The sequence below is a fragment of the Acipenser ruthenus genome, chromosome 7 (genome assembly GCF_902713425.1).
Source record: "Acipenser ruthenus chromosome 7, fAciRut3.2 maternal haplotype, whole genome shotgun sequence".
NCBI classification, from domain to species: Eukaryota; Metazoa; Chordata; class Actinopteri; order Acipenseriformes; family Acipenseridae; genus Acipenser; species Acipenser ruthenus.
This window is the reverse complement of record NC_081195.1, coordinates 36,934,961-36,957,339: the sequence shown is the minus strand read 5'-3', so window position 1 is coordinate 36,957,339 and position 22,379 is coordinate 36,934,961. Positions and strand designations below refer to the sequence as shown.

The window sequence follows — 22,379 nt, the reverse complement described above, 5'->3', positions numbered from 1 at the left end:
TAGTGGGTTTGCTCCCGCCCTCCGCCTGTGTGTGTATTGCCTCGCCCTGTGTGATGCACCTGTCTGTGTTAACCGAGATCGCTACAGTATGCTGTGTTTGGATTATATGGCAATATTATTTAAAAAGAAACTGGATTTAGTACGGCAGTTAAGTTAGTCAGGATGTGTGAGATTATTTAAAATGTTTTGCTTTTGGACATAAAATGTTAATAGTAATGAACAACAATAGTTCAGATAGAACTGACTTCTGTTAAAATATAGTATTATTTATTATTATTACAGTGTTAAAGGAACATCCGATGCGGACGCACGCATATTCTTTTCAGTTGTTAAAAACTCAAGTCCTCTGTATTTCTTTAATTATAACACCGTGTAACAATTTTTTTTTTTTTTTTTGTTCCTGGGTAGTAAGTGTTATTTCCTAATTGCTTATGCCTCAAAAGTATAGAAAATGGCTATTATTCCCCACAAACTTTGCTTTTGTGACCAGGACAGTGATATTTTGAAATTTACCTATTTCCAATGAGAAAACTGGCGAATTTGTGTCTTTTCGTTCACATAAAGTCAGAAAAAAAACAACATATGAATCCAAATTAACATGTATTTATACTAAAGTAATACAAAAATGACTACAAAAGATTTAGAAGCGAGTAGTTTTTCGAGATTTACGATTATACTGTAAATCACTTTCACGAATCAGCCCCCAAATGTAGTCTCCCATCATGTTCTCGTTATACTGTCCTTCATTGACAGCTCATCCAGGAGCCTCAAAGCCGTGCTGCTCCATAATGGTAACAAGTAACCGTCTCTTCCCCTGGCTCACTCGGTGCACCTCAAAGAGGATTACAACAGCATCAAGACCTTGCTGGATGCCTTGAAGTATGATGAGTACGGCTGGGACCCCCGGAAGGTGCTGATGCCACCACTGCACATCAAATTGCTCCTTATGAAACAATTTGTCAGAGCTCTGATAAGGAGTCGGCAGCCTTCAAGTACCTTCAAGACTTCTTCCCTAAGCTGTCTGAGGCAAAGGTCAAAGCCGGTGTCTTCGTCGGACCACAGATAAAGAAGATCCTGGAGTGCAATGAATTCCCCAAGAAGCTCACTGGTAAGGAGAAAGCGGCTTGGAACAGCTTTGTCGCAGTGGTTCGGGGCTTCCTGGGCAATCACAAGGCCGAAAACTATGTGGAGCTGGTTGAGACTCTGGTGAAGAACTACGGCACAATGGGCTGTAGGATGTCCCTCAAAGTCCATAACCTTGATGCTCATCTTGATAAATTCAAGGAGAACATGGGGGCGTACTCGGAGGAGCAAGGCGAGCGCTTCCACCAGGATATACTGGACTTTGAACGCCGCTACCAAGGACAGTATAACGAGAACATGATGGGAGACTACATTTGGGGGCTGATTCGTGAAAGTGATTTACAGTATAATCGTAAATCTCGAAAAACTACTCACTTCTAAATCTTTTGTAGTCATTTTTGTATTACTTTAGTATAAATACATGTTAATTTGGATTCATATGTTGTTTTTTTCTGACTTTATGTGAACGAAAAGACACAAATTCGCCAGTTTTCTCATTGGAAATAGGTAAATTTCAAAATATCACTGTCCTGGTCACAAAAGCAAAGTTTGTGGGGAATAATAGCCATTTTCTATACTTTTGAGGCATAAGCAATTAGGAAATAACACTTACTACCCAGGAACAAAAATTGTGTTACATAGTGTAATCAGAAGTGTTCTAATGTGAATGCTAGTTGTGCCTTTTTGTTAACTATTATGCACAACAGTGTTTTTGGTTATGGGATCTTCTGTTAAAAAAATAAATAAATAAATAAATAAATAAATAAATAAATAAATAATGTGCATTCTTTATTATGAAAAATAAAACATCGATTATCATTGATAAATGCCTATACGATTAGAAATTAGGTTGCCGATTACACCACTACCAGGAAGCAGGGGCTTCAATTTCCTTAATTTAGAAGCACAAGCGAAGAATAAAAGTCTGCACACTGCCAGTGATAACCTTCCTGAAGCCCAAGGGATAATCTCTATTATGGACGTGTTGCGAGTATAAAAGGGAAATAACCAGGCGAGATGCTCCGATACAGACAATCAGACGTGAAAACAAACTACGTCTGCAGGGATAGCTCTCCGCAGGTCATTAGGGAAGAGAAAGCTCTTGCAGTCTTGTTCTTCAAATGGTAAATGGAAATACAGTGGGCTTATAAAAACATGAGTCACTCAGCCTGCTGTTTGCGATTTTAAATCTAAATGTCAAGACCAGATACATGCATCTATGGAAGCGCTCCAAACTTTTTGCAATACAGTGATTCTAGGTTTCTTTACAAATAAAACCCACCCATACATTATCAACAGTAGCGGTAGCAGTACAGTGCTAACATGTAGTATGCACAGTATGGACTGAGACCCCAGTTACTGAAATAGAGAGGAGGTTGTCATGTATTTTCCACTGTGAGCAAATTGCCCATTAACTATGGAGGGGGACATTTGTCAGGGTTTTCCCTTAAAGTAATTGTAGCTAGCAAAAATAGTCCTATAAAATCTCTGCCATGCACATGCATTGTATTTGTCTGAAATGTGCAGTTTTGAAAGAAACACGTTATAGCAAAACATGTATTTTAAAGCATGATGGGTCATATTTTCAAAAGCGTTTACTCTAGTCTTTTTTTTTTAAATAATATCTATTGACTTTACAAAACTAGTATCAAACATGCCAGTCCTACAACTCTTCAGCACTCTCCAGTGGTTTGTTTCTTAGTTCTGTACGTCACGGTTAAATTTTCATCTGTCAAAAAATAGGAGTTAATTAAAAACTGGAGTAAAGGCTTTGGAAATATGGCCTGATAACTGGTCTTACACTAGGTTGAAGAAAACTGTTTGCTTTTTGACGGTCTTGTAAGTCTGGGGTAATTTCACCTGCACAGTGAGATTCTCCCCACCCCTTCACTGGCTTCTGTCCTGTCAATAACCAATCAGCTGCTTCCCCTACTGACTGACATGCTTTTACCCAGAAGACATTGCTGGGGTGAAATGACCCAGGGTGTACAAGTGAAGTACAAACCGATAACCCGAGAAGGCGGCACAGAAATTTCCTTAATCAGAAATAGTACCAGATAGTACCTTTTAAAACTCAAATGAACGGGTGCTATAGCATGTATTTCTTTCAAAACTGCACATTTGAAACTTGTGTAGTGAATGGAAGTGTAACATGGCTAAGATTTATGGAATTCTAGGGAAAATATAAACCAGTGCAGTATGTGGCACTTTACATTGTGATGAAACTTGGTATCAACATGATTAGATATAGGTTATTGGAAGTATTATACTCTGGTGATATATGGAGGTGTCTGTCTGTCCTTGTGTAATTTTGTCCATCAGTGTGCTACTTATAAAATTGTGATGAAAATTGGTTTTAACATCATTTCGCAAAAGTCATTGGGAATATCAGATTGAGCTACTCTGTACATATATGGGGAAATGGTCTCTTTACTAGAACCAGCTTCACTAGAACGAGCTGAACGAATAGTGAAAAACCAGTCCCTTTCATATACCTCTCAGAAAAGACAGCTCAGCTCTCCAGAGAGGAGACTTGTGTTTAAAAGCTAAATATTCATGATGTTATGAAATGACAAAGAAACTAATTCTAGAGGATACAGCATGACCGTTAATGGAGTACTGTAGTTATTCCAAGAGGATGACAACACTCGTTTATGGAGTATTCGGTTTATATAGCAAGTACAATATATGAACGAGAAAGTATGCTTAAACATAAATTAAAAAGCTGAACTCGGGTAATTACTTTCCCTAGATCCATCTCTGAATTTGCTTAGCAACGCAATTTGGAACAGTGTGATTTGCCCGGTCTTTCTGTCGTTGGATTTGAATGCATGAAGATAGAGTCCAAAATGGAATCCAGTTAAAAGAGTGGCATCAGTCAGGGTCATGGTCAGGGTCAGAGAAAGTGGTCTTAAAATCAAGGTTTTAGTTGAAAGTGCATGGACATAGACTTATATGGAAAGAAAGATGGTTTTGTTACAAAAAAACAAGGGGGTACAAATATTCGGAAAGGAGAACCAATATTCCTAAATATTGGTTCCTAGGGGGAACAAATATTTGTTCCTGGGGGAACAAATATTCAGGGGGAACATATATTCTCCGACACCGGCTGCATTACGGACAGGAGTGTTTCAGTCAAGTAAAGGGCAGACTGCCCTCTGCAGACGGGCTTACACAGACCACGTCACTGAATCTGTCACAACTCATAGTTCTGAAAGGGTTAATGAACACCCAATACCATGCCAGCAAAGCAGTAGCCATGGTGTTTAGCTGCAATGTGCCCAGAGAGGCATTGCTGGCACTGCAACACAGTGCTCCGACTGGCCTGCGACCAATAAGCAATTGTAGGATAAATGGAAGAAAAAAAAAGCTGTACGTTTCCCAGAGCTCAGATTCACTGGAACACAATGACAGTGCAGAAACGGAAGCTGACAGGAACACAGTGTAGAATACATGGAGAGGAGTCCACTAGAAAACGGTTTTCAAATCTATTGCTTACCCCTTTTGGTGCTTGGCATGTATTTTATACTTTGATTTGAAATATGCAGACGATATTTGAATGACAAGCTAAAAGACAATCCAGGGCAGGTTAATCAAACCAACCCCACCCCCCGTCCCCCGTCCCCCGTCCCCCGTCCCCATTTCTCTGTTTTCACAGGACCTCTTGAATTGGAATATCTTCAAGAAGTAATCAGTGTGCCCTTAGAATCTTTGTAACCGCACCACAAAAACAAATCAAACAAGATCACTCCATCAGCTATTAACAAAATGTCGTTTTATAGTAAATTTCTTTTTACCTTTTACTAAATACGAGGCCCTTTGAGAAGTCTACAGTCGCTGTAAGTAGTACAGAGAGAAGTACTGTGGGACAAACTGAACCGGTTTCTTCATCAAGCTCTTCTGAAGAGCACACTGCTTCTGCTGTCCAAGTACTAGGCACTTTCCCGGAAGCATTTTTAATAACTGCCTGATATCTGGAAATATTCAAATCAATTACCAAGGAAAATACTTTATTATTATTATTATTATTATTATTATTATTATTATTATTATTATTATTATTATTATTATTATTATTAAAATTGCACAATTTTTTTTCCCCCGATCTTTATCCTCAGTTTATTTTCACGGAAGCATTTTTAATAACCGCACTAATAATAATAATAATAATAATAATAATAATAATAATAATAATAATAATAATAATAATAATAAAAATAATAATAATAATATTTTTTTTTCACAATCTTTTGTTCTCTGTTTTCAAATAAAAGTATACCATTTTAAAAATGCTGTTTTGTACACGTTTTCTAGAGAAGATCGTTGTTATGGAGGACTATATTTATAGAACGTTCATTTTAGAGTGCTTATGTGGCAGGATATGTAGGAAAAAAGGAAAACATAAAGATTCAGTTAAAATCAATAAACATTATAGTTAATTGTGCTGTAACATTGAAGTATACAAGCAATAAGACCCTCTACATCGGGCATTACCAGGCATTATACGACCGTTTGATTGTAATAGTGTCCTCAACTTCGTCTCGAGCCCCATTACCCAAACGGTCTTATAATGCCTGGTAATGCCCTCTGTGTCGGGTCTTATTGCTTATATATATATATTATATATATATATATATATATATATATATATATATATATATATATATATATATATATATATATATATATATATATATATATGAAAATCATTAGGCAGTCCAAGATCAGTGCTAATCTGGGTTTGTGAATCCAGCCACATGTGTGCGTCTTTTATAAGTGAAATTGCACATTGGGTAAGGTTTACTGGAATGGGTTGATTGGCCCAGTGCACAGACATTGTGGCAGGAGAGTAGAGTTCAGCCTGCAGGTTTTGATAAAGCCGTGCTGCTCAGTTCTCAAGGAAGCAGATGTTCCTGTATAATCTCATCTTCCAGCTGGAACTTTTCTGAACTCGGAAATGCCTGCCTCAACAGAATGAAGCGACCTTTATTAGCCATTTGTTGCTTCACTGGGTGGCACAGTGGGCTAGTTCACTAGCTTCTCTCGTCTTTCACTTCCGGGAGCCTTGGTTAAAATCACAGAATAAGTCTAGCACATCATTTGGCACAACCAGGCCTGGCAGCAGAGGAGGGCACATTCCTGCAGCAATATGTCCTCGGAATGCAGATTACAAAACGCCTCATGTACTGTGAGAAAGGGGACCCTACAAAAGAGGGTTGATTTTATTGTTAATTATGAATTATTTTTTAATTGTTCTATTTCTACAAACTAGCGTTTCATCTCAGTTTTTCTAATTTTACAATTAAATCCTTATGACAAGTAAATGAGTGTTTAACAGCAGTGACTGGTTGACCCTACCAGGATGTGCATCTGTTAAAGCACTATCTTTTTTTAATCATCTGCAAGCTTTCCCTTAGAAACGTTTTGTAGTTTTTCCCTCATGCCTCCCCCCCCCCCCCAATGGTTATACTCTGCATTTAGCATTGTTTACCCTGGTTTGCTACGTTTATCAATATGGTTTACCATGCTTTCACTGTGCTTTATTACACTTTGCTATGCTTTTACTAGGGGAAACTTTTATAAGGGTTTGGATGTCCTTAAACTTAAGAACAGTACTTTTGCAAGGATTACTGGAATGGACAGAGCAAAGTAGAGGCCAGTCTGGATGTAACGGTCTGTAGTCTGGAAAGACTAGGCAGGGCAAGAGGTAAACTGAGCGCTGTGAAGACTGCTGTACTGTTAAAATACTGCCATTAAAAAAGTACTTGGTGCTAACAAAATATCCCATTAAAACTTACTGAATATAAAACCATACATTTTCCTGTATAAAATATTTACACATTATTTACAGACGGCAAAACCCTGAGTCATAGAAAAAGAAGCGATTGGTAGTTTTCATTTGGTAGTGTTCCATGAATAGAATGACAAAAGTGTTCTGTAACTGTTTTTGTTTTTTTTACACCCCAAACGGTGAAACAGCAAAAAAAAAAAAAAACTAGCTCTCTTAACAACAGTGTCACAGTCACCCTCCACTGGGATTGTTCAAACCTGAAGATTATATTAAAACAGGGCTCAGCAAAGGTGGGCATGCAGCGTCCGACCCCAGCAATAAGACATGAAACCCACAAGCACATGAGAACGTGAAGCACATATATGGAAGCTACTGTAAATCAAGGGCAGTACATTAGGTCTGGAAACAAATAGGCTATCCCTCTTCCTCACTAAAACCCTGTGCCCTTTTTTATTCACAAATTAACCCCTGGAGAATGGTCAAAAATAAAAGGAACAGAAGCATTCAATGAGAACGAAGAACCGCTTCACTGACCTGCATGAGATCATTGGAGTCGATAAGGTTCTGTTCCAGCATCTCCTGGGCCAGACACCCCATCATGCTGTAGAACTCATCCGAACTCTGGCAATTCTCGATCCGTCTGGAAAAGAAATGAATGGAAAAATCCATGAACTGACACATGGTATATTATTGGGGATCAAAACGAGAGGACCACAGAATGCAGCACGTAGAGACACTGTCTGCAAGCAAGTGGCCTGCATCATTAATATGGTGGGAGGGGCGGGGGAGTTGACTGGTCTAGGAGGTGCAGGTAGTGTTCCTGCCTTTCACCTCTGGAGGCCTGGGTTCGAGTCCAGGTAGGATCTCAGTTGAAACAGAGGTCACCAGATTTCCAGAGTGAAAAAACTGGAGTTTTTCTTCAATTCATTGAAGCTGTAGCAACACTGAAGCAGTTCAAATAAGTACATAATAACACAATCATAATAAAAAATAAACATTGGGCGCATGTATATATTTTAAATGAGTTATGAACATGGCTGTGTTAATCAAAACACAAATCGGGAATAACTTAAAAAGGGTAACTTGGCTGCTGGCACTTCCAAGATTAAAAAAAAAACAACTAGCCATGGTCCAGGAAGTTAAACAGAATATTAATTATTAAACAACTCATCCATACGTTTCTTTATTTTATTTGTGTACAAGGCTGAAAAGTGGGGCAATCAGTTTTTCCGGGACATCTGGTAACCCAACACATGACCATCTCTCAAAACAAACAGCATGCAATGGGCTGGCTCACAGACCCTGATTGGCACTAATCTTGGGCTCCAGTATCTTATGGTACATTGGGTAAAGTAGTCCAAGATTGGGTTCTGCTCTATTAAATGAGATCCTCTTTGTTCTGATAAATGGTGTGCTATTAAAGTGGGATAAACGGCCTCTTCTCATTTTCAATAAGTGCTAACCAGCCTTTGTGACTCCAGCCAAATATGAATTTAAGCTTCAGAGAGTTCTGTGGTGTGAAAATTCAGTTACAGGAATCGAGGTCAAACTGCCATGTTAAAACAGGAACAGGAAATAAGAAAAATACTTTTCAACACACAAGCAGCTTAATTGCGATAAGGAAACAATGAATGAGGTTGCAGTCACTGTTTGAAAAGATACTCGATAAGGCCTATTGTCCTCCGAACCAAAACTGTAGTTGCTATGACCTTGTATTTGACTCAACAGACAGCGAGGAGAAACATAGCAGCTATGATTCATTAAGACACATTCACAAATTATTATTATTATTTGTTTCTTAGCAGACGCCCTTATACAGGGCGACTTACAATTGTTAGCACATTATGTTTAGATACAATTACGTTATTTTTTACACACAATTACCCATTTATACAGTTGGGTATTTACTGGAGCAATCTAGATAAAGTAACTTGCTCAAGGGTAGAGCAGCAGTGTTTCCCACTGGGGATTGAACCCACAACCCTCCGGTCAAGAGTCCAGAGCCCTAACCACTACTCCACACTGCTGCCCATATACTGCTGCCACAAATAAATAATAAAGTAATAGTCAATGGGAAAAGCATGGAAAAAATACTGTGCAAAACGTGTGAACTTTTATAAGGGAAACAACATTGTTTTTCAACTTTATTTCAAAATACTTGCTTCACAATCCAACTCAGTACAGCATGTACCGCAATCCTTTACTTTAAACTGGTTTCTTGAGTTCCCTGACTCGTCAGTCACACTGCAGAAGCAGAGGTGAAATAATAATATACTTCTCAGTGTGCCCAGATCTGACAGGTGTTTGAACTAACACAAAGTCTTGTCCAGGAAACATTCACAGCACTGCCTCTCTGCTGCCTAATGTGTACATTTCAACAGGGGAATAATCTGCCAGTGTAAGTAAAACTGTTACGTGTGACAACCCTTGTAAAAGTTGACCACGTATTTTATGGTTATACAGTACTACACATTTACCATGCTTTCACTGTGCTTTATTACACTTTACCACATATCTGAGCTTTACAATGCTTCCCTATGCTTTACCATAACTCTCTGTGCTTTACAATGCTTCCCTATGCTTTACCACACCTCCCTGAGCTTTACAATGCTTCCCTGTGCTTTACCATACCTCTCTGTGCTTTACAATGCTTCCCTATGCTTTACCATACCTCTCTGAGCTTTACAATGCTTCACCACACCTCTCTGAGCTTTACAATGCTTGCCTATGCTTTACCACACCTCTCTGAGCTTTACAATGCTTGCCTATGCTTTACCACACCTCTCTGAGCTTTACAATGCTTGCCTATGCTTTACCACGCTTTCACTGTGCTTTATTACACTTTGCTGTGCTTTTACTATGGGACATCTTCGTAACTGTAACTAACTAACTTTTAGTTGTGATTGTAATTAGACCATATAATTGATCAATTCCAGTTCAATGAGACACCTTTCCAAGCTTAGTCATTCACAATTCCATGTTGTGTTTTACATTGAGTGATCATTATTTCTGTATTTTTCCACCACTTTTAGTGACCCCCGTTATTTTTATGAAAAAAAAAGTTAGATAGCATGTTTCTGTATTTGAACCTGTGATTACTGCCTGGTTATTTAGAATAAAACACAATCAGCATGATAATGTGTGTTGTTATTTATGTTACTTTTTAGAAGAACATAAATAAGAAGAATTTCAGCAAACAATTCTGCTGTCATTGTAACTGATGTCTTTACTGATAAATTGTTTACCCACGTGGATCCATATTCCCCTCATAAATAACCATTTACTTGTCATGACAGATTTCATTAAGTGATCATTTTTTGAGGATGGTCTTAAATTGACTGAAACGTTTGCACCTTTTCACTCCTGCACGGTTTGTCTAGCACCTTTGGCCTATACTTGTGAATATAATAAATGACTCTATGTTTGTGCAGACACATCCACATGCAGAGTATACAATGCACACTGGATACGGCTCCTTTAAGGGACAGAGAGTGGAGGCTGCATTGTGGTCAGCTGTACAGCAGTAAATCAGCATTGATGTGCCTCTGCTCTCTGTCTGAATATTCGTCAGGGGGTCCAGAGTACACAGAGCCCTCCTCCCGGCTCAGTGGCACAGAGCTCACAGTCCAGATGGTGTGCATTAGAATGGAAGACAAGCCAGCGGGGAGAAGAGGAATATTTTATTAGCCTGACAGTTGTCGGCACTGTAGTTTAAACATATCTATTTAACCTGGGGATAAGAAGCTGCAGGCTATCATATGAATAAATAAACGCTTTAAAAAGCCTGTCTCTGTAAAATATCAACGGAGGGCAATATAACGATTGCTCTGGAGTGCAAGTCACTATACAGACCACAGAGCCCAAACCACAAAAACAGATAAAACATTGCAGCGTTATAAAAGGGGGTTACAAAGTCTTCAAAAGGAGGGAGGGAGAGAGGTGGGGGAGAAGGAGAGGGGGAGAGGAGAGAGAGAGAGGGAGGGGGGAGAGGGAGGGGGAGAGAGGGAGAGGGGGGAAAGAGAGAGAGAGGGAGGGGGGAGAGGGAGGGGGAGAGAGGGAGAGGGGGGAAAGAGAGAGAGAGGGAGAGGGGGGAGATAGAGGAAGAGGGAGAGAGATAGAGGCAGAGGGAGAGATGGAGAGAGAGAGAGGTGCAGAGGGATAGTGGCAGAGAGAGAGAGGCAGAGGGAGAGAGAGGGGGAGAGGAGAGAGGCATAGAGGGAGAGAGAGAGGCAGACAGGGAGAGGCAGAGGGAGAAGGAGGGGGAGGGGGCTGAGGGAGAGGCAGAGGGATAGGGAGAGGGGCAGAGGGAGAGGCAGAGAGGGAGAGGCAGAGGCAGAGAGGGAGAGGCAGAGGCAGAGGCAGAGAGGGAGAGGCAAAGGCAGGGGGCAGAGGGAGAGGGAGTTTAGATTTGTTATGCAGTTGTGTGGAGAGTATGTTCAGTGTAAACAGCTGATCGGAGCCACATCGCTCGAAGGGCCCGGTGGGATATTTGAGTCCTGCTGAAAGCTGCAAAGCGGAATTGCTGCAGTTCAGAATTCAGTAAGGACTCGACTAACCAGTCAGTTCAGCACGAGTAGGCAATACATACTAACATGATACTGTACTGCTGTATCTAGAACACTGACATAACCACTTGTACCCTGTCCCCCTGTAAACCCCAATCGGTGGTGGAGGAAGAGAAAGACCGGCCCCGGTGCAGGACCTTAATGTTATTTAACAATATGTTATTCTCAAAACGTTAGCATGGATCAAACTGTATACGACTACATTTAATAAGAAGCTTCTCTACTCACCTACTTGAATTGCATTTTGCGAGCATCTTTACTTCCAGTACTACACTCTCTTTAATCACAAGCGAACAAGTTTAAAATCACCAGTCCCTCCAGGATTCCGCAGAAATTCTCACACAGAAAATCTTTTTTTCCTCCCCAATCAGAAATGCAGGTATGTTAATTTGCCTTTTGTTTATTTTGGTACCCAGCAGCACCTGTTAACAGCTTCCACCTGAACTACAGGATGAATCGTGCTGCACACGGAACAGAACTGCAAAACACTGCTGAACAGCACCTCAAAACCTTCTATGAAGACAGCAGGAAACTGTTTTACAATATTGAGAGACCACTAGGCTAACGTACAAGTGGTCGTGGAGTTCGAAAAAAAGACGCCAACGAAACATAAAACAGGGCCTCATACCAGCCTCCATGCAAAGACAGTTACAAGGGAAGAAAAATGAAAAATAAAAAATAAAAACTTAGGAAGCCAATTTTAATTCAACCATTTTTTTCTAAAACATAACTAAGAGAACAGCAGTACCTGATGAAACGAGGTAGAATACAAAACTGAATTACTGGCACTGGTAGCTACAATGACATGAACATGAATGTAACATCTGCAAATATAAATGTGAAGAATATTATCACTGTGAAGTTGTTTTTTTTCAGACCCCTCTAGGGTCTTCTGAGTGCGTGCCCCTGTGCATTTGCCCTGGCTACACCAAATATTCATTCACCACTGACCCCAATACCATTTGCAGTGCACCCAGCCCCCCTAACCACAGACAAAAAGCCATTACAATGTGTTCACGACTTACCTCATGTGCCAAGGAAGAAGACAAAAGAAAGAAAAAGAAGGAGAGCCAACAGAAAATAAGGGTTATAAACTAGCCCGAGCCATGCAGGGTTACAGAGCATCTATAAGCTGCAGGCTGCTAATGTCAGTTCTGCAGAATCCATTCGTTTTTTTAGTTGAGCTGGTCTCCGCAAAACTACACTGCTGTTCAGTCTTGAAATATTGTTTAATGAAACAGGTAGACAAAGCAGCTAGGGGCGTAATGATTCAGTGCATGCCCAGCATATCGTGACATGTATTGTATCATGACATTAGCGTACTGTTACACCTCTACCAGCAGCCTGTAAAGTTATTGAACAGATTTGTGAGTCCTGTAATAGAACTAAGTGAAGGGAGATCTGAAACCCATGGCTGGGTGCAGGGCTGGTGCAAACCCTGAACAAATGCAAGAACTGAAATCGCAAGGAGGAATAGAATAAAATGGAAACAAAATTGTCAGTGGACTTACTCTCCCAGTTTTGCCCAGATGGCCAGGGCGACCCTCAGCAGCACCTCTGACCCTTCAAAGAACACTGAGTCCCAGATCTGCAGCACGGTGTGGTTCGGGAGACAGGTGGCAAACATGGTGAGGAACCACTGCATGGTGAAGACATTGGTGAGGGGCGGCTCATAGCTGCCTGCAGAGAGAGGGAGGGTGAGGGGTGAGGTGGTAGAGGAGAGAGAGAGGGGGGGAAGAAGGGAGAGGAGGGTGAGCAGGCAGATGGGTTAGGAGGGGAGAGGAGAGAGGTGAGAAAACAGGAGGGAGGAAAAGGAGGGATATGGGTGGAGACGGGGAGGGGGAGGGGTGAGGATGCAGAGGCGAGAGAGAGAGAGAGAGAGAGGAGAGGAGAGGAGAGGAGAGGAGGGAGAAGGGTGAGCAGGCAGAGGGGTTAGGAGGGGAGAGGAGAGAGGTGAGAGAACAGGAGGGAGGAGGGAGAAGGAAAGGAGAATGGAGAGTAAATGAGAGAGGGGATAGAATGTAAGAAAATGTATAAAGCAACAGGAGGCCATTACACTCATCAGTCCTGCCAAGTTCTTAGTAGCCGACTGATCTCAAAAACGTGGTCAAGTCGGGTCCTAAAGGATCCCCATCATTCAGCATCAACAACATGACCAGGTTACCCATTCCATAAACTGAACCGGTTGTAAATACAAAAAGTGGGTCATCAGCCCTGATGAAAAGTAGACTGCAATAACCTTCATGTATAAATGTGTGACATACTGACTGACAGACAGGCATCCATTCCATATACCTACAAGAGCTTGGGCTATCAAATACTCTTCATGTCATCACAGCTGGATAAGCTGCAAGTCTGCATGTCCATGGGCTGCTCCAGAACATAAAAGCAGGCAGTGCATTGTGGGATAGACTGTACCTCCGCTCGCTCGGTTGGCTGCTCTCTGCAGATGATCCAGATGCTGGGAGAGTTCGGGGAGCTTGATTCTCAGCAGGTCTCTGAACACGGCCATGTCCACTGATAAAGCGCGCAGGTTATTGGCGAAGTAGCTGTCAGGGAGCACCTTGTCAATCAGGTAGATCATGACCTGGAATTACATCAAGACATAGCTCAAGCAGGCAACAGGAGAAGACAAAAGGGCTGTACTGGGTTTGTTTCAGATTTTATAAGTTTTTTTTTCCCCCTCATTCATTTTTTTGAAAGGAGAAAAAAAATTCTGTAAACATTACACAAAAGAAAAACAAAACCCCTTAAGAGGACTTGAAATATATTATTATTATTATTATTATTATTATTATTATTATTATTATTATTATTAATTTCTTAGCAGATGCCCTTATCCAGGGCGACTTACAGTCGTAAACAAAAATACATTTCAAGAATCACAGTACAAGTATTAATACAATTAAGAGCAAGATAAAATACAATGACTTCGGTTCTAGCAAGTACAAGTTTATGACAAAATACGGTTCAATAACAGAGCAGATAACAGTGTCAGTGATAGTTACATCAGGATATAATTAAATACAAAATACTACAGATTAAATAACAATTGTAACAGATTATAGTACTCTGTAAAGTACAGGATTAAATGCAGTAAAATAGGGAGCAGATAAGAGAAAGTATATATAACTTAGCTGTTCTAGTTTTGTAACATTAACAGGTGTCTTTAAAAAAAATCGGAGTTCATTAAAGACAGGAGGAAACGCTTTGAAAATACGGTCCAATATAAATTTCGATTGGCCGCAGCAACAAAACACACAGACCTTGAGTGCCTCTCCCTCGTTGCCCTCCACGACCTCTAGGATGAGCGCGGCGAGCACGTTGAAGCCCTGGCAGTATCCCACTGCCTTGTTCCAGCGAGCGTAGGCCAGCAGCACCCTCTTGAGCCCCACGCGGTCCTGCTCAGCCTCCTGCCCACAGTACGAGCTGCAGCCTGTCCGGTGCAGGTCCTGGAGCAGCCACAACACAACAACACAAGAGCAGGCCATTCAGCCTGTCAAGGCTGGTCCCTTGTACACTAATTTAAAAGAATAGAATCTAACTTTATCTAGACCATTTAGGATTTTAAAGACTTCAATCAAGTCCCCTCTTTCCCTTCTTGTTTTCTAGGCTGAAGAGGTTTAATTATTTGAACCTGTCCTCATCACTCATGTCACCAAGTCCTGGGGTCAATCTCTTATCTGTAGTCTGTGTTTGTTTCATGGGATCACAGCAAGTGATAGTTACCAGGATCCCTTAGAAATATTTACCACAGTAAGTTTGCAGTTTTCCCATGCTTTTGCCTTTTTTATTTGAATATGTTTTACCACACCCCCCTGTGCTTTACAATGCTTACCTGTGCTTCCACTGTGCTCTTTATTACACTGCTGTGCTGTTGCTAAGGGAAACTTTAATAAGGCACAGTGCATCTTGCTCTAGTAGAACAATATTTGCTGCATTAAAGAGAGACCAGGGCAGCAGTACAGCAGTCAGTTAGATTAAGCAATTGAGAAAAACACAAAAACTGTATTAGAGCAACTCAGAACTATTTTTATGGATTGCAAACATCATATTAAGCTAAGTGAGGGATAACAAATGCAAATGGCATTTGGAGGTACCTAGAAGGACTTAAAAGCCTAGGTTAGGACTCTTAACAACTGCACAGTGAGAATTCGACAATCCGATCAATGGCACAGGTTTTATGTTGACCATGTTATTCTTTATTTAACGTTTGCTGACACAGTGTTCTGTATTTGAATTGAAGTGCAACCGCGTACATGAATCTAAGCGTTCTATTGTTAGCTCCACTGTATCCATGGCAGCAGAAAGGAGCAGTCGTGTCTTTTGATTCTAAGCACTGAATTACAGTCTGAAACTGACTCAGGTAATTTTCCCTCTTAGTTAATAAACATGAACCCCCTGGACTTGGCGCATGGACATTGCAAATACAGGAACCTGAATGATATGAGAACGACTGTCAATACAGCTGCACTGTACACTACAAGGATTTTTTTATATATAGTGGTAAGTTTTATTTAGTAGAAATTCTGTGTTATTAAAAAAAAAAAAAAAAAGTGTCTTCCGTTTGTGTTTCATATCAGTTCAGTCAGCCAGGGGGCTCTATTGACAAAGCTCTACCTCGGGAGGTATTTAAAGAATTGTTTTTTAAGCCTGTTTTTATTAATAAAATCAAGTTTGATATTCCTGAAGTGGATTATCGAACATCATTTAAGAACAGTTTCGGGGGGCTCCCGAGTGGCGCATCCAGTAAAGGTGCTCCTCGCAGGATGTGCCCTATAGCCTGGAGATCGCAGGTTCGAATCCAGGCTATGTCACAGCTGACCGTGACCGAGAGTTCCTAGGGGCGGCGCACAATTGGCTGAGCGCTGCCCGGGTAGGGAGGGCTTAGGTCGGCAGGGGAATCCACGGCTCACCGCGCATCAGCGACCCCTATGGCCGATAGGGCGCCTGTGGCTCTGCAGCGGAGCCGCCAGATCTGTGTTGTCCTCTGGCACTATAGGTCTGGTAGCATTGCTGTGGATCTGCAGTGCGAAAAATGACGGCTTGGAAGGAGCACGTTTCGGAGGACGCGTGTTTCAGCCTCCGTTTCCTGAGTCGGCGGGGGGGTTGCGAGCGGTGAGCCGGGGATACAGATTATAATTGGGCATGCTAAATTGGGGTGAAAACCGGGGTAAAAATAATTGGCGACGACTAAATTTAAAAAAAAAAAAAAAAAAAAAAAAAAAAAAAAAAAAAAAAGAACAGTTTCAGAAATGTTTCACAGGGTTACTAGATTTGCAGAGTGAAGCTGTAGTAACAACAGGCGAACTTGGCAGAATCAGAATTATTAAACAAGTTATCCATACGTTTCTTCATTGTATTTTTGTATAATAACTGACTGCGCTGTCAACTTGCTGAGCATGCTACTACAGTAACAAATGTGAATACAAAATATCAAAACCAGATGCTTTAGCAATTTAACAGTTAACAATGAAGGATGAAAAGTGGGACAACCCCAAAAGGCTTGAACCCTTAACAGTAACCAGTCATACTGCCTGATATCTCAACAGTGTTAGAACATACGAAGTCGCTAGCCGAAAACGTTTGTCAACTTGCCCTTCTGTTCCCCAGAGGGCAGCATCAGCCGAAGCCTTTGTCTACTTGACTTTCCTCCAGTGTTTACCTTGACTATCTGTATTCCCATGGTATCATCGTCAGGATTGCTGCGGTCGTTGAAGGCAAAGCGCATGGTCTTGTCCCAGTCTATGGAGATGCTGTGGAGATACTGATCCGCTAGTGTCAACCAAACCTGACAGAGACAGACAGACAGACAGAGACAGAGACAGAGACAGAGACAGAGACAGAGACAGAGACAGAGAGAGAGAGAGAGAGAGAAGAAAACAAGTCACTACTATAGTCACACGCCTGCTCCCACCCCTCTGAACCCGAGCCACAGCGAGCCGGTGCAGGCTGCGCTCCAGATCATTTCAACAGCGGCAGATCTGAATTCCGCTGCCCTAAAATGTAGAATCCGGATTTGTTGCAAATCTCATTTCTGTGTATTTGTATGGTATGCAGTACTGATAATAAGTGGGTCATTAAATCTACACTGGGGAAACCCCAGCAGGATTAATATCAGCGGCACTGGATCGTATGGTTAAAGAAGGATAGCACTATTGTTTCTAGACCTAATGCAGGCCTACCGATTTCCATCAGCTCCCATATATACTTCAAGTTCCTATCTGCTTGTGGGTTTCGTGCCTGATTGTTGGCGTTGGTAGCTGCATGCCAACCTTTGCCTAACTGTCTTATAACATAACCTTCAGGTTTGAACAATACCAGCGGCAAGCCGACTAATCTGATAAACAGAAGCGACAAGTATTCGTTTTTTGACATAAAAAAAACACAACAGACTAAAATCTATCGTTACAGAACACTTTTCTTAGTGAATTCATGGTACAGGAAAGCACTTTTTTTATTGTACATGTTCATCATTTTAAATCTGTATATAATTCTTGCCTGTCAGACAAAAACCCAACAGCCTGTTCAGTAACATTTTAACGGCATAAAAACAGTATTTAAGCTAAAGTCTTTTGATTGTCTTTCATGTATCTTTTAAAGTGTGAGTGGTTTAAAGCCTGTAGGAGTTGCCAGCTCCTTTTGAGTACTTCCTGTCATCATACACTGTGCTGGTACACCTGCTTCCTAACCAGAGGTAGCCAGTAGAGTTGAAAGGTCCCTGAAATAATATGAGTCCTTTAGAATTAAGAAGTACTCAAAAAGGAGCAATTAGGGTTCTATAGGCTCAGATAATGCAGGCTTGAGACATGGAGACTGAACTGCTCCCTCCCTCACCCCTTAAGAGAAAGGGTGCTCCCTCCAGCCCAGGGTAGCCTTGAGGCATGGACACCAAACTGCTCCCTTCCTCCCTCCCTTCATCAATGAAAGAGGGGAATTCCTGTACATGAAGGTACTCACCCTTTTCCGCCACTCTTTGGGGATTCCAGTGGGTAGCCTGGCCACAGCTTTGAGCGCGTCATACCACTGCAGAGCACAAGAGGCGATAGAGAGGTCTGAACACTGAGTGGGTATTTACACAAAGAGGGCATTTATGCAACAAGAAATATTGCAGACAATTGTAATGACTAAGAACACTATTTTTTTTCTTAAAGTACATAGAACTTACAAAATATTTCTCATGAAGATTACCTAATTTTAAATTTCATAGATCTACAATTTTATAAAATGTGTGTGTGTGTATATATATATATATATATATATATATATATATAACAAATGTGTGTGTGTGTGTGTGTGTGTGTGTGTGTGTGTGTGTGTGTGTGTGTGTGTGTGTGTGTGTGTGTGTGTGTAGATAGATGACACACACATTATGGTAAATGCGTATTTGATTTGTTATTGTTGTCAGGTTTATTTTTTTGAAGTTATTAATGAACTAAGTTTCCAATCGCTCCTACAAGATATTTCAATGTGTCTCGCATTCTTCTTCAAGAGATCACTGGAGGACAAAGACACTGAAATGCCAGCCAATGGAAACGCAGCGAGTGGTCACTGCAGTGTGGGGTTGCCTCTGGGAGTCTTACAAGTTCCTCTGCATGTATTTTCAGATTATGCAGGAACATCAAGATATTTAGTGAGCACGGTGTGTGTGTGTGTGTCTGTGTGTGTGTGGTACAGTGAGCAATTAACTCGTGATTGTGCATTTATTCATCAGTCGCAATACTTGGAGAGCAGTGTATATTAAACAGAAATTACAATTATTATTGGTATTGTTATTTATCTAAGAGAAGACCATCTATTAAACTAATGGAAGAACAGGTGAATTTACCTGCTGGAATCCATTTTTGCCCAGTGAAGGTTCAATAGTAAACTTCAGTTTAGTATCAACTCCTGGGAATACAAATATCACAAAATCAATATAAATAGGATATAAAACTGAAAAGGCAAGGCAGTAGACAAGAAAAGTAAAGCACCTTCCATATACAGCACATACTTTGTTTTTAAATGCACTTTCCTTTCATTCATTTTTTTTAATTATATGAATATTAAAGATGACATGTTTAAGTAAATATAAGCATTCTTATCGCATTAACAATAGTGTGTGTCTTCCTGTCGGTGGAATGCTTACTTGTCTCAAGAACGCATCTCAGCGCGCACATGAGAACGGCAAAATTAAGCAGTGCAAACGTAACTCAAGACTCTGATATGGGGCTGTTGTGCTGTGTTCGGCTGGCAGGTGCTTCTGCATCCAAGATTGTACAAAATTACGGATTATTCAAAAGATTCAGTTATATAATTGATGACACTGAACAACGAATCCCTCCATAAACCTTTAAAACCTTGCCAACTTAAGATAAGTCAAATCATGACTTGCTGACTGCGAACGGCGTTACGGCAAGTGTTTATCATTGCTTTTCCCATCCCTTACCGGAATATTAAAATAATCACAAACTACCATTGCTTACAGCGGTAAGATATTGCATTGGGAACACATAGCAAAGTATGACCGTCCCTGTTTTATCAGAGGGTTCTTTCCACACAAATGTAAAATTAGTAAGCAGACAAATGTAGCACAATGAGACATATTCAGAACCAACGGGCCTTGTTTGTTCACCTCCCTCGCAACATGATATCTAATAAACACCACAGTGCTTGCACACGTCAGGCCGCCGGCATTACTGCAAGAGACCTATTATTAGTTTAAACTCCGTCTTCAGCAAACACTTAACAATAACAATTATCTACATCTCCAGAGCAGAACAATACACTGCCTTGGCGTCGCGGTTAACATACAAGTTATTGTGTTGTGTTGAAGTCGCTGTCCGAAACACCAGTGCTGAATTTTTTTCCTTACGCTGACCCCGGTCTCAGTGAGCTTTGACAGTGTACAAAGGGAAAATGACGACAAAACAGTAGCAAAACGGTTAAAAGCCGCTCTTAGCAACCCAAAAGCTGCTGTTTTAATGTTGAGTTTAGCGTATTAGCTGTGTAGAGCCATGTTATCATTAAACATTAAGTGTGGGTCTGGTTTCTTTAAGCGAAGGGCTCGCCCCCAGGGCAGCCATTGTTGCATTTTGTCAATAGCGTCAATATCCCGCAGTGCTGCTATCGGCACCTGGCTAGTGTTTAATCAACGGTGTTAAACATCTGAACCTCACAATTTGAAAACGGGGTATTACCTGCGTCCATGGCAGCGATTATTTGGTTGTTACAATCTCCGAGCACAGCACCGAAGCAGACTTACATTCTTGTTTCCTGCCTCTATTTTCAATGAACACTCTAACTCCCTTCCCAATGCACTACTGAGAAGGATTACACGATCTCTAGGAAGAAAAAAAACTCCCTTTTTTAGGGATCAGTGTACTTATATCCGTGTACAGAGTTGTGCACACTTTCTCAACAAACACAAAATACTCATGTAATACATTGACGAGATTAATAAAACTGGGCGTTTTTAATACGCACAAAAATTATTTCGGGGCAGAGCACTGACATAGTATAACGGCCTGTGGTACAAATGTGTATAAAACTGTTTACGCCTATACTGGGAAAATCGACACTTATGACCTATTTAAGACACTGCAATTTGTAAAGTGGCATATAGGCATTCGCCACACACATTTAAAAACACACATCGCATATTTTATTACATAACAAAACACTTCACCTGGTTCTAAAGTGCACAGCAGGCGTGGCGCAGACCTGGAAATGCAGCTCCTCTTCTTAAGCACATTGCTGATGATACTACTAACCCCACCTGCATTCTGTCTTTTCAAACAGCTCCTGGACCGTTTGCAAGAGGGTAACCTGCCCTGCTTCATTGAGGATCAGCATGCAGATACGGTTTCCAACAGATGTATATTTAGTACTGAAGCACAATAGTTCAGTACAATCTTATCCCGGTCTCGGCACGTCAAACCATTCCAAAAAACCAACGGTATTCCACTTCTATATATATATATATACATACATATATATTACAGACTTGGGGGGTGTATAAAAAATTCGAACTGTGTATGGCTCAAAGAAAACGAAACACGAACTTCACAAGCCAAATAGGAGATATTCCACAGACGCGTCTTTCCCAATAGCATCTGCAGTGCAGCATCAGAAAAGAACCCCACAGAACCCGTTAGAACACACCCACTTCTACAGCGTAATCGAATTGGAGAGAAAATCTAACACGTCGTCCTGTGGTCTGGAAACGCCTGCTCTCGCCACCGCTACCAATCCACCGTCCCATTTACCGAACTCAGTGACGTAATGTATTTTGTTAAAAACCTATTAATGGCACAACTTTTATTTTCCAAATTTTACGATGATCTGGCGTGTTACAATGATCCGTTTGTCGTGAGAATATATTGGTTTTCATAAAACTAATGTAATCAATACTAAAATCTACCGATGTTTGATAGATATCTATAGATATAGATATAGATATAGATATATAGGTATATGGATTAGATAGATAGATAATAACAATAATACTACTAATAATAGTAATAGCAATCATAATACTGTAATATCAATATTCGAAGGTATTTTTATAATATGAGATAATTTCATTGCCCTGTGTGTGGAGGTGTTGCACGGCTTGTCTGGATATCCAGTCAGCTGTCCTGTCCTGTCCTGTCCTGTCTAACCGGGGACAGCTGTTTCTGCCTCTGGTGCTCCCGCTACTACAGTATTATCCAGCATTTTTAATTCAGACTTTTACGTTTGCACTTATACGAAGTATTAATATCATAGATAAATTAAACAAGGGTCCAGATTTGCGGTATTGCCTTTAACTGAAACTGACATGTAACAACACACCATAGCAATAATAATAACAATAACAATAATAATACAGAACCTGTCTGCTCTGCTCACTAGATATGAGGATTGTGGGGCCACCTATCTTCAAACCGGTATTGTATACTGAAAACCCAGGAACACTG

At 40.8% G+C, this 22,379-nt stretch overlaps 1 protein-coding gene across 4 annotated transcripts in view; it reads right to left on the bottom strand.

Moving 5' to 3' along the window:
* tbc1d30 (TBC1 domain family, member 30) overlaps nucleotides 1-22,379 on the bottom strand; it is a 47,531-nt gene that overhangs the window by 10,949 nt on the left and 14,203 nt on the right. For 2 of the 4 annotated variants that reach the window (XM_059026858.1, XM_034024248.3), the window contains exons 1-8: nucleotides 21,107-21,533; nucleotides 19,268-19,329; nucleotides 18,400-18,465; nucleotides 17,105-17,230; nucleotides 14,706-14,891; nucleotides 13,858-14,026; nucleotides 12,951-13,119; nucleotides 7,409-7,514 (exon numbers count right to left, since the gene is read on the bottom strand). In XM_059026858.1, coding sequence (XP_058882841.1) covers nucleotides 7,409-7,514; nucleotides 12,951-13,119; nucleotides 13,858-14,026; nucleotides 14,706-14,891; nucleotides 17,105-17,230; nucleotides 18,400-18,465; nucleotides 19,268-19,329; nucleotides 21,107-21,260 — 1,038 coding nt within the window. In that variant the 5' untranslated portion in view covers nucleotides 21,261-21,533. Of the gene's footprint in view, nucleotides 1-7,408; nucleotides 7,515-12,950; nucleotides 13,120-13,857; nucleotides 14,027-14,705; nucleotides 14,892-17,104; nucleotides 17,231-18,399; nucleotides 18,466-19,267; nucleotides 19,330-21,106; nucleotides 21,534-22,379 lie in introns of those variants that run through there. The other 2 variants (XM_034024246.3, XM_034024247.3) reach the window with 1 other exon arrangement.